Source organism: Cygnus atratus, chromosome 4 (genome assembly GCF_013377495.2).
Source record: "Cygnus atratus isolate AKBS03 ecotype Queensland, Australia chromosome 4, CAtr_DNAZoo_HiC_assembly, whole genome shotgun sequence".
Lineage (NCBI taxonomy): Eukaryota > Metazoa > Chordata > Aves > Anseriformes > Anatidae > Cygnus > Cygnus atratus.
In genome coordinates, this window is record NC_066365.1 from 48,779,132 (window position 1) to 48,791,590 (window position 12,459).

At 36.2% G+C, this 12,459-nt stretch overlaps 1 protein-coding gene across 10 annotated transcripts in view; it reads right to left on the reverse strand.

Moving 5' to 3' along the window:
* Positions 1-12,459, reverse strand: part of CEP135 (centrosomal protein 135) — a 31,815-nt gene that overhangs the window by 14,767 nt on the left and 4,589 nt on the right. For 7 of the 10 annotated variants that reach the window (XM_035553300.2, XM_050710656.1, XM_035553318.2 and 4 more), the window contains 13 exons: positions 11,643-11,784; positions 9,974-10,058; positions 9,457-9,585; positions 7,445-7,660; positions 6,865-6,930; positions 5,701-5,851; positions 4,527-4,720; positions 3,897-4,040; positions 3,190-3,333; positions 2,469-2,546; positions 2,157-2,308; positions 357-472; positions 132-286 (listed from right to left, as the gene is read on the reverse strand). In XM_035553300.2, the coding sequence (XP_035409193.1) occupies positions 132-286; positions 357-472; positions 2,157-2,308; positions 2,469-2,546; positions 3,190-3,333; positions 3,897-4,040; positions 4,527-4,720; positions 5,701-5,851; positions 6,865-6,930; positions 7,445-7,660; positions 9,457-9,585; positions 9,974-10,058; positions 11,643-11,784 (1,772 nt within the window). The remainder of the gene's footprint in view (positions 1-131; positions 287-356; positions 473-2,156; positions 2,309-2,468; positions 2,547-3,189; positions 3,334-3,896; positions 4,041-4,526; positions 4,721-5,700; positions 5,852-6,864; positions 6,931-7,444; positions 7,661-9,456; positions 9,586-9,973; positions 10,059-11,642; positions 11,785-12,459) is intronic. The other 3 variants (XM_050710655.1, XM_035553345.2, XM_035553338.2) reach the window with 3 other exon arrangements.

A 12,459-nucleotide genomic window follows, 5' to 3' on the forward strand; every position in this document is an offset into this window, starting at 1 on the left:
TAGGTCCAAACACAGAGTTCATGTGATGCCTAGAGTTCTGCCCAGGTTTTGTTATCAAGGCAAAATGTGTCCCTAAAATCTAATGGCTTTACAAATCCCCAGATGGAGCGCGAAGTACTTACGGTACATACCTTGTTAGCTAAGTTGTCATCTAAGCATGCAATTCTTTCTGTTTTTTCGTCTACAGTTTCTTGAAGACTGTCCTTTTCTTTGTCCAAAACAGTAATGGTACTTCTAAGCACATTGACTGCTTCATCATGTGACGAGCTCTTCTGGTTTAACCTATCTATAAGTAAAGCAGTAAGTACTCCTGATTTTAAAAATAGGAAATAAAAGTAAAAATAACTAGTGATCACCTATTTCCTCCTCTAGCTTTATAATTTCTTCTCGAGCTGACTGCAGTTCATCCTTTTTGAGAGACAATCGGTGCTGTAAGTCTTCAACAGACCTCTGGAGTTGTTCATTTAAGAGCCTGGAAAATCAGTACACAGTTGAAAGAAGTTTGGGAACTAACTCAGGATCTTCAACTTGTGGCTCTTGAGCTGCTTGAAATGCTGGAACAGTTCCGGTGTAACCTCACGACTGGACTGTGTCATACTAACCAATCCTCTCCCTCCTAGACAGGGAGGGAGAGGACTATTAAAGACTGCTAAGGCCAACATCACCTGGTTGCTCTGGACCCCTGTGGCAAGTCCACCTTAACATCATTTCAAAATGGTGCTATGGAATAAGCATGATAATCCAAAACACTCATGTCCTCTGATTTTTGTTACTAGAAAAGCTAGAGAAGCTTTTCCTTTTTTCAGTCCAGAATATCATGCATCGGCAGGTGAAGATCACTCTCATTCGATTTAGAATTAAACTTTAGAGGTAAAAAAGAGCCCTAAACACAGCAATAGCAAAATGTCACCATGCATGAAGTGAAACCAAATGTTAAATGGATTGCAGCCCTGTTCCTCATCTCCGGCATTTTATAAGCACTGATACTTTCTTCTAATACTGACAAGAATCTATCAAGATACTCCACTCCTATGAATGGTGTCACAATTTTACAAACAAATACACCAATGATTTTACCAACAAGTAGCCTTTGTACAATTTGGAGTGTTGGATGAACTGAGCCTTGCTTCTGAGCTTCAGCTCTTCACAGTTATCTACCCCTGCTACTGTACTGTATAACAGTACAGAAATATAGTACAGAATAGTACCATTTTGCTATATATATATATTTTGGGGGTGTGGAGTGGGATGTGGGGTGGGACATGACATCTCATTTACAGCATTACCTATCCTGTAGTGCATCTTGTATCCAAGGCTCTCATTTCTACCTATATCAAAAGCTAGATTTCCAAATCTCTGCCCAGATTTATTCAGTTATCCATTTCCACATTCTCTAGGGCCTCGTTTTGTCCCACCGCATTTAGATACCTGATGGGAGCTCTAAAACAACTTTAAGGGCCAGCATTGAGCCTGCAAGTTTAAATAGGCCTTAAAAATACGTGGGTATACTTAATCCTACACTTCTAAGCAAGTTGGTCAAATCCCTGCAGACTGGGCCTATGGATCTTAAGATGCCAACTTGCAAAACTGTAGTATGCTTGTGATAGTGCTAGCACATGGCAGAGGCTGACAGAAGAAAACAGCTCAAATGAGATGTCATTACAGACTGGCTCTCCATGAACACTCAACTGTCAAGTATCGATGCTTGGCATAAAATCTTCAGTATTATTGACACCTCCATAAAACAAGCACAATTTGATCCCACTGCTGCAGTTTGTAAAGGCATCTGTCTTCATTTTAACAAACAGTACTCCTTTTAGAAATTTTCTGTTCTGCTACATTCATAAGCAGAGTGCATGGTTGTTGAAGGAAACAGTTCAAGAAGGAGGAGAAATTTTTCATTCACTATTAGCCACAAAAACCATCAATGTATCTGGTCATCAAATATGTCCAGGAGGAGTTCACTGTGAAAGGCTACCACAGCACTTTCCTTATTCCAATTTACTCTTCCTTAAGACAAAAACAGTACCAAGGGATATATATATAAAAAATATTTTATAGTCTTTCCCAACAACTCACCTCTGCTATATGTTCATAGAAGAAACAAAATTATGTTAGCATCTGTGAAAGAAAATTACATTTTGCATTAGACTTACTGAAGTGAGCAAAGCTCGGCTTTAAATTGAGAAGAATCATCAGATGTCTGGGCGAGTTTATTGGACTTCAATTTTAATTCATTTTCCAAAGAGTTTATTCTTTCTTTCAGGATAGAGATTGTACTCTTTAGTTCACACCTTTCCATTTCAAACTACAATTAAAAAAAAGGCATGTTATTGTTAAGAAAACTATCACAACTTGTTTTTTAAATAAATCTAAATTGAAAACAGCTAGCAAAATTAATTGCTTGAAATGTCTATCCTATTCTAGGATAAAGGATTCCTTGGTAAAAAAAAAAAGAATGTACTTACTTCATGAATATTATTTTCCAGTTCTGAAATATCACGCTGCATCTTTGATTTTTCAAGGTTAGCTGTTTCTTGCTGAATCTGAGGTAGAAATATGGGACTACATGTAATAAGATACATTATGCTTAAATGTAAATATCTGTAAGAAAACCCTGTTCTACTTCTTAGATGCATAACCTAATGCAAAGTTCTCTATAAAACCAGGGAGCAATAGCTGAAAATACATCGCTCCAATTCAACATACATATAAACAATAAAAAAAAAATTACTGAATCACAGTTCTGTTAAAGGAAGCATATATTTATATTTGGTCCCAACTGAATTAATACTTATGAGTTGCTGCAGAAAGATTACAGAGCTACAGGGTAACAGAAAGGGTCACAAGCACGTGTAGCTTAGCATTAGAAGAACATCTTCAAAGTAGTACATACACATAAAAATATTCTGTGGTTGGAGCTTCATACCTAGACTGTACGCATAAGGGGATGCCATGTTTGCTTGCAGACACTTCAAGCATGTTCCTCTACCCCATCCCCACTTAGCAACTGAGTTTACAATAATAACTCAGACAACTCATCCAGCTCTCTCAAGTGATTTTGAAATGAGACAAGTTGAAAAGTTACTGAAAAGTGGAACTGACTGACAGCCAGATACAAACACAGCAAAATTTCTAAGTCTTTCCCATATACCCCCTTATTGCAAGCAATGCAGCTAAAAAAATCACCTTTATTTTTTCTTTTAGACTTTCCTTTTCTGCCATTAGTCTTCTAAAGTCAGTCAGCGCAACGTCTCTTTCTTCTTCCACATGACTCTGAGAAACTAAATTATGTTTTGCTTCTCTTCTCAGCCTGTTTAATTCACTCTGAGACTTAAAAAAGTTATCATTGTTAGCATACATGGATTGCAATTAATATAGCCTATATGCTGACAGAAGGTTTCAATGCTGTTATTACAATAGAAGTACTATTATAGTCCTATTTTTCCCTAGATAATCAAAGTCTATTTCAAGTCACACAGTGTCATGACAACTTATGCTGCCAACATACTTGGCATTCCTCTACTGTTCCAAGTATAGACTAACTTCACTCTGTTTTCTCATCATTTAAGTACTATTACTACTTTTTTTTTCCCAGCCTGTATACTTACCCAACTTTCTCATGCATTCTTTTGATTTTTTCCTGATCTTTCTCATTTCCAAATGCCAGTAGAAAGTTAGAATGGCTTTGAAGTTAATACACAAACATTGGAACGCATGATTTTATTAACAATTTTTAAAAATAGGTACATTTTTTATTGTTCTTAGTTATTTTCCAGTAGGTCTATACTCCTCAAGTTCTATTATAGAGTGGATTTTTTTCTTTTTAAACAAGCAGTAGTAAGATAAGTGCTAATCAGTTATTTCAATGCCAATGATAAAGAATCTCTTCTTACCTGTTCATAAAGAATACTTAATCTGTCTCTTTCTGCAGTCAATAATTTGACATTGGATTGAATTTCTATCATATGTTTTTCAAATCTGTCTAACATGGACTGTAGCTCATCTCTTTCTCTGGTGATCAATCTAAGATCTTCACTCTGCAAAGTGATTAATAAAATTTAGGTTCAAATATACTAATTAAAATATTTGGATAATTAAGCAATGCAAGAAAAAAAGAACTCATACAATTAATAATACATGAAAAATATATGTCTAATGAATTTTAATTCCCAGCAATGCCAGGCTTCTTGTGTTATCTAACAATGAGAACTAACTGTTAAAGACAAAAAGCAAACCAGCTAACAATAAGATTTCAAACTTTTTTTTTGTTTCTGTATCATCTAATTCTATTTATTTTAAACAAACTGATCAATAATGAATTAATGTTACTGTAAAATGTGAATAGGGAAATAAAAACAAGTTCATTGAAGTTACAGTTAATTTTTTATGCTAAGAACATAATTAAAAAAAGAAAACCTGCTACACATTTACTGCTACTGAAAATATATTTGAAAGCTCCCTTAATTTATTCTACAGTGTTTCTGCATTATTTTTCCAGCCTGTGTTGACCAAAAAATGATTACCTTTTCTGGAGTCCTACGGCTTGGGCTAGGCCTTCGTTTTATCATTTTCTGAAGATATTCTAATTCTCGCTTATAATAATCTCTGTCATCTTCTAAAGTTTTTACAAACGCATCCAGACGAGATGGAGATTTGTCTCCTAGGGCTATGCCATATTCTAATCTCATTCTTTCTATTTCTAGGACAAGCTCTCGTTCTGCAGAAACAGAAATAAAACAACCGTATATAAGACATATATAAAACAACCGTATAGGAACCGTAAGAATTTCACCAGAGACATTTGCATTTGGAATGGACTAACACCCAGCAGCTGCCTTGGCACCAGAAGTCCTGGCTCACTGTTGTCTACACACAGGTCGGTAGTTTACTTTGCAACCAACTGAGACCTAACGGTATATTGGGGCTGTGTCAGTGTACATGCAGACTGAGGGATGTGATTATTCCCTTTTACTTACATTAGACCACATTTACAATATTGTATACAGTTTTGTTTCCCTAGTACAAGAAAGATGTTGAGCAAGTCCAAGATAGTTCTAAGAGCAGAATACTTGCCCTGTAAGGAATGGCTGAAGGAGCTGGGCTTGTTCTGATTAGAAAAGAGACAGCTCGTGGGGGACCTAAGAGAAGTATGACAATACCAAGAGGAGTTTATAAATAAGATGGACCCATTTTCTTCACCGATGTGCACAGTGGGTAAATGAGAAACAATGGTGATAAATTGCTACAGGCAAGAGAAGGAAAACATTTTTACTCTGAGCATAAATAAACATTGTAATGAGTTGCCTAGAGAGACTGAGAAATCTCCATCCTTGAAGGTTTTTAAAGTACAACTGGAAAAAGTCTTAAACACAGTCTGAAGTCATTCACTCAAAGAGTGAATAAAAACAGTTTGGGATGAAATAAATTATTTTGTAAGAAACTGCCATATTATCGTTATTAGGATGTTGAGTGGGATTCAGAATTCAGCTGCGGAAGTTCAGCTTTTGGTTCTCAAAAACAGAATGAAAACATGCTTTTGAGACAAAATATTTCACTTAACTTATGATTCAAGAATTTCAGTCTTCTTTTTAGTTGATATATTAGCACTATTAGTCTCTCAGTATTATTAACTGTAAGATTTTCTATTTCAAAATTTAAAGGAACATAATTTATAGGTATCTGCATTTAATCACTTACCTTTTATTTCAAAGTTTTCTGTTTTTTCTGTCAGTCTTTGTTTCTCTTGTTCAAGCTGATTTAACAGTACTTCCAGATTTTCTTTGTCATCTGTTTTTCCAAAGAGTTCTTCACTCAGCCTCTCGTTCTGTCTACGACATGAGCACAAGTCCTGCAGTAACAAGTATTATTGCAAAAAAAAATTAGAAGTGCCAATAGATACATTTGGAAAAAGTTATTTAACATTTTGCTAAGCTTCTAGTATTCAACACTGTGTACTTCTATTTAGCCCACATGTTTTATGCTGTAATATTTGTTAATTTGGCAATCATTCTTTATACTACTTTATATTAAATCAATGTGAGCATTACTTCCTACACAGTTTGCAATCAGCAATGAAACAAGGAAGATTCACCCTTGCTTAATTCAACTCCTACTTCAAGAAAAAAATAGGAGCACAGTGAAATGTAAACATGGAAAAAAGTAGCAACTACAGAAACAAATACTTTTAAATGGCATTTAGAAACACTGCTGGTGTTAAAACAGATCACAATATTGCATCTCAGTCAACTCAATCTTACAGCTTAGCAAATGCTGTTTGGTATATATTTCCTATAATTTTGTGCCCAGAAAATATTTTCATATTTTCAAGTTCATTAGAAATACTAAAACAAAACACCGTATGCAACTAGTACACAACTTGCTATATGCTGAACAGAGTTTGATCTTCAAGAAATTGGTAATGCTGTTATTTTTCATCTGGGCTACTAAACTTTGTTTCTATCTATGCACATAGTGCATAATTATTCACATGCTGGTGAAGAGCCAAAGTAGTTCCTACATTAAGAAAATCCTCTGGGATGTCATTATTAGTTTGTGATAAAAATGATTATGTCAAGGAAGTTACAACTTTGGATAGCAGGAATAATAATAGCAAAAGGTATAATAAGGTCACAGGGAAGCATACTGTCTACAGAGCTTTCTTTAAGCTTAATTTTTGAAACAATATTATGTGGCTTCTTTAGCTTTTACATATTTTACATTAGTTTAAGAGAATTTGGGGATACTATGAAAGTTTTCCTTAAACAAAGCATTGTTGAATTTTATAATAAATGAAAGAAACGTGGATTACAGAATGATAAAAATATTACAAAGAACACTTGAATAGAAAGCATTTTTACTTACTGATTTAAGCCTTGCTACTGTTTCTTCAAGATCCTGTATTTCACTGTCTTTTCTTTCAATTTCTTTCTACAAACCAAAATTAACTTTTACGTTAAAAGTTACATATCCAAAACAACAATTCCTTTGTTATAAAAAATTAAGCAAATGGATTTTTTTTTAAGAAATAAAGTATTATTATCTCCTCGCAATCTGCCAAAATTTATGTTCACATATCCACTAAAGCACCTATGAACGGCAAGTACATAAAACTTGCAGCATACACACACGTTTTGAGCACAACTAATAAATGAATTGTTGCATGACTCTCAGAAGAAAAATACACCCTCCAAACACAGGCACCACTCTTGCAAATGTCTGTTACCTATCAACAGTTTAAGGTATCTCAGAATTCTGTTTCATACTGAACTAACAGAAGAATGAAGACAGACTGCCTCTTAACTGAGTTAATCTCACCCAATACAGTAATGAGACAAAATTGCTGTGATTAATCCTCCTTTAACCAATAGGTAACTTGTTGCAATTTTAAAAAAGTCACCCGAAAGCTAAGCAGATCCTACTCTTGTAAAATGTCATTGATTACCTTTGCTTCTCCTATTTCTTTATCTGCAGTCTCAAGTACAATTTCCTTGTGTCTTTCCAACTGCTGTGCCAAATGGTCTATTTCATTCAGTTCTTGACACAGTTCTTCATTTTTATTGCTTAAGTGCACAACCTCGCTAGTCACATTTTGTTTAGTGTCCAAGAGGTCTTGAACACGATTTTCAAGTTCTTTGTTTGTTTGCTGAAGATATTCAACCTAAAAGATATTTTTCATTAAAATGTTAATGTGTTGTTAAAATAGACAGCAAAAGATCCTCCCAGTCTTCTGAAATACAGTATTTCTATATCCATGGTATAAAAGGGATATCCTGTTAAAAATGACTAATTTTCTATTCTTAGAAATTAATAAATATCAACATGAAAAGAATATGATTTTAAAGGTGTGCAAGGTGAAGGAATTCATTACTACGCTGTTCTTTACATAGGTTCCAAACCCTGAGTTTTACTCTAAAAACAAAGCAGTAAAAAGCAGAGATCAGTACAGAAACCTGTCTTGGGCATCAGTCTGGTAGACACAGTGCACTTAATGTTTCCCTAAATTTCACGAGATGTGAAAACAGTTTCTGCTGTCCACCTTTCCAGTATATTTGCTAGGCTTAATTTTGCTGTTACTCCTTCACAAAAACGAAGCTTTACAGATCAGGTTCCCCAAATCTAGCTTGCCTCCAACATAGGTCTGCACCTTAAACACAACATTCCAGAAATCCTGCTCTAGAGACATTGTTTTTCCCAGTATACCTTTCCCTGCAAGTACAAGGAAGAGAGGCAGAGACACAGAGTCGGAAAAAAAAAAACATATAAACAATAAATTACACTATGTGGGGAAATGGGAGCCTGAAATACCTTGAAAAACATAACAGAAGTGCTGCACTTCCATCTCCACACAACTTTCCTCAAAACTCCAGAAAGAAGTGTTGCTGTAGGCCCAGAAGACAGTCTGAGCCTTCCCATAGCCATAAATGCTACTATGCAGAGATACCCATCTGTTTATACTCAGAGAGTAAAAGTGGTATGTTGGCACCGAGCCGAACAAATAGCCTCAATGGCCCAAAATCAGCTCTGTGAAGCTCTGGAAATACAGCATAGACACCTGGGCTCACTCTTGGTACAACCAATATGTCATCAGCACAACTTACTAATTCAGGATCACTTTCCTGGTTTGGCAGGGGGGTTGGACCCGATGATCTCTCGAGGTCCCTTCCAACCCCTACAATTCTGTGATTCTGTGAATGCAGCAGTACTGCTTCCAAGTCATTGCTCATACCATATTTTTGCAGCACTTCTAATAAGCTCCACAGCCTGGCTCTGCGTGCCACTGTACATAATATACAAACAGTATACAAACGGTATACGGATGGTATAAATCCAGAGATGGACTATACTTGATCTGTATTCCTGCCTGCCTTGTATTTGTTTTGGAAATTCTCATTTTGAGACCAATATCAAATGCATGCTAATACACACATTAAACACAAACATCTTTAAGCTTATCCTTTCCTTGCAAATCTATGTTGGAGTAAAGGTGAGGACCATTTCAGTTAAAGATGATTCCTTGCTATCCGATGAGATTACTCGCAGGACTACTCCTCTTCATAAGTACATATACCAATGTTAGTTCCTAAAAACATAAATGGAATGTACGCACATACAAAAAAAAATCCTAAAGAAAATAAGTACTTTTAAATTTAGTCAAAACAGTGTATCAAACAAATCTCCTGAATACTCTCAGATTAGAATTACTATACACAGATGTGAGTTCATAGAATTATTTACAAAAAAGAAACAGGCTTTTAAAACAAGAAATGAAATTTATTTAGAGAAGGAAGACTACCACCTGAAAAGTAACACGAGTTAAATTGGTTGATTTTATACCTAATAGTGATTTTGTTAAAAAATGACCTAGAAGTTGTTGGGTTTTGTTTTGTTTTTTTGTCTTTTAGACTGCTTGTATTTTGTGAAGTTTTGACTAACCAACAGTAATTAATCCATTACCTGCAAATTTAAATGGGCAATAAGCTTCTCATTACTTTTACTTCTCGATTCCAGAGAGATGACCTCATGTGAACGACCACCATCCAATGCTAGCATTAGGCGTTCTATTTCTTTGTCTCTAAGCTCAACCTTCAAGGAAAAAAGAAAATCTGTATTATCTTCTACAACATTTAACAGAACCTTTGTTCTGATAAACACCCATGTAACATTCAGTGAGATGCCCCTAATAAGGATTTTTTTTTAATTTAATATTCAATTTTCTTGTACTATGGATTTTTGTGAACAAAGTGACTTCTCTGACGTAAAACTAAATGAATCAAACTATATTTGTGGGGAAAAAAAATTTGAAACAAGTCCTAGCAGAGGAAAGAAATATCTCAATTTATGCATGTTAGAATAGTTGTATTTCACAACCCCTACAATGCTTTAACAATGAGGTTAAATAAAAATAAAATCAACGTCATTTCAAGGTCTACTACAGCCAAATAATTATTAAAAAACACAACTGTAAACATACCTGCTTGCTGTAGTTTTTCATTCCACTTTCAGATATCTCCAGTTTTTCCTGTAGCTCTGTTACTTCTGACTGAAGTTCATGAATTCTGAAATGTAGCAATATACTGTTTATGTGGATTCACGGAAGAATCATACACGCACACAAATTCAATACTAGTATTTTCTCTTTGCTCCTGAATGGAAAAAGTTCACTAAAAGAAAACAAAACAAAAAAAAAGGAGGAAATTCTTCACTCAAAGGGTGGTGAGGCACTAGAACAGGTTGCCCAGAGGTTGTGGATGCCCCATCCCTGGAGGTGTTCAAGGCCAGGTTGGACGAGGCCCTGGGCAACCTGGTCTGGTGGGTGGCATCCCTGACCATGGCAGGGGGTTGGAACTGGATAGTCTTTAAGGTCCCTTCCAATCCGAGCCATTCTATGATTCTATGAAAATAGTTTTGTTGATTTAAAATGTTAATTCTGAAGCTGTTGTTTGAGATACTGTGGCATGTTGAACTTGCTTGGCTGTCAGCCCCCCAACCAACTGTTCTGTCACTCCCCCTCTTGAACAGGATAGGGGAAGAAAATAAGATGAAAATAAAAGGTCATGGGCTGAGATAAAGGCAGGCCCATCGCTTATGAATTATTGCAAAACAGACTCAACTTGGGGAAGATTAATTTAGTTTACTACAAATCAAAATAGAGTAGGATGCTGAAAAACAAAGACAAACCAAAATCACTTCTCCTACCACCAGTTCCTCCTAGACTCAACTTCACTCGTTCATTCCTGACTATTCTACCTCCTTCCGTACTCAAGCAGTTGAAAATGGGAGTTGTGGTCAGTTCACAATGCTTGGTCTCCGCAGCTCGTTCCTCATCACACTTTTCCCCTGCTCTGGCATGGTGCCCCTCCTATGGGATACCACTCTTCAAAACCTGCTCCAGTGTGGGTTCCTCTTCATGGGCCACAAGTCCTGCCAGGTGTCTGCTCCTGCATGGGCTCTCCCTCCACAGGCTGTAGCTTCCTTCAGGGCCTATCAACCTGCTCTGGTGTTGTGTCGTCCATGGGCTAACACCATGAATATCTGCTCCAGTGTGGTCCTCTGTGGGCAGCAGGGGGACAGCCTGCTCCATCATGGTCTTCTCCATGGGCTTCAGAGGAATCTCTGCTCCAGCACTTGGAGCACTGTCTCTTCCTCCTTCTTCACTGACCTTGGTGTCCGGATTGTTTCCTCACATTCTTCTCACTCCTCTCTCTAACAGGCACTGTGATTTTTTTTTAACCTGTTCTTGAATATATTCTCACAGAAACACCATTAGATTGGCTGGTGGGCTCAGCTTTGGCCAGCAGTGGGTTCATTTTGCAGCCAGTTTGTTCCTATACAAAACATTACATCTGGCTTTTTTCCAAGATCCCTCATTTAAAATTCAGTATAAGAGTAGAACTAGTGTAGAAATTTAAGAGAAATCCTTTATGGAAATAAGTAGCTTATTAAATATCCTTGCAAATTCACCATAGGCAGCACAGTCAATCACTAAGCAAAATCCTAGTTAAGAACTGTAGCGTTATTAAAATATCTTGAAATACCAGTTTTTCCCCCAGACAGAATTTTAAATGCAGAAAAGGATGCAGAAATCACAGCAGCACGTATTTCATGTCTACACTTCAAGATTTAAAAATTCTTTAGCTCACCGATTATCTGCCACCTGAAGAAGGTCTGCGATGTAAGGATCCTCTGGCTGAGGAACTGGGTAGGCACTAACACCCGATGGGGGGACAGGTTGGTCTATCTGCATGCGCTGACGCCTGAATGGAATGTTTCTTTTTCTCCCACCTAAAAAAGTCCAAACACGGATGCCTATTACTTGGAGTTTACAAGGGAGTCTTCTCCTTTTATACTAAATGAAATGTCATATTTATTCCACTGCTTCTGAACTGGCACAATGCAAAACTGTAATCTTTAGTGTAATAAGTTGATGAAATTTGCACATTTGAGACAACACAACTCTTGCAGGTTAGTATCAGTTTTGAAATAAGGAAACACACAAAGTCCGCTATAGGTAATTTTCCCCAGTGTGTAAGTCCCTAAATTCTCTACAGCTCAAACTTCTTGAATCTGTTACTGGTTTACCTTCCCTCCAGATTAGACAGTAACTATAAGCATTAAGGGTCTTTAATAAGAATTATACAAAGAAAGACTTTGACTCTTTAAAGAAAAGAAACACCTACTCAGCAACACAGAAAAAAGCAAGAAGACAGAGAACAGGAAAAGTAAGGAAAGAAAGACAGGAACAGGTTTATTAACAAAAGAGGGGATACCCAGGTGGCGGTCATTTTGTATTGTTAAGTAGTTCCACTAACAGCTAAAGAAAGCAACTAAAAAAGCTAAGTTAAAACTACACAGAAGGAAACCATTTTGTTTTCACATTTAAGAACTATTTTATGACTGAATAAAATTCTGCATTGTTTACAATATTTTCTTTCCTTCTATCCTATTGTCATTTGAGTA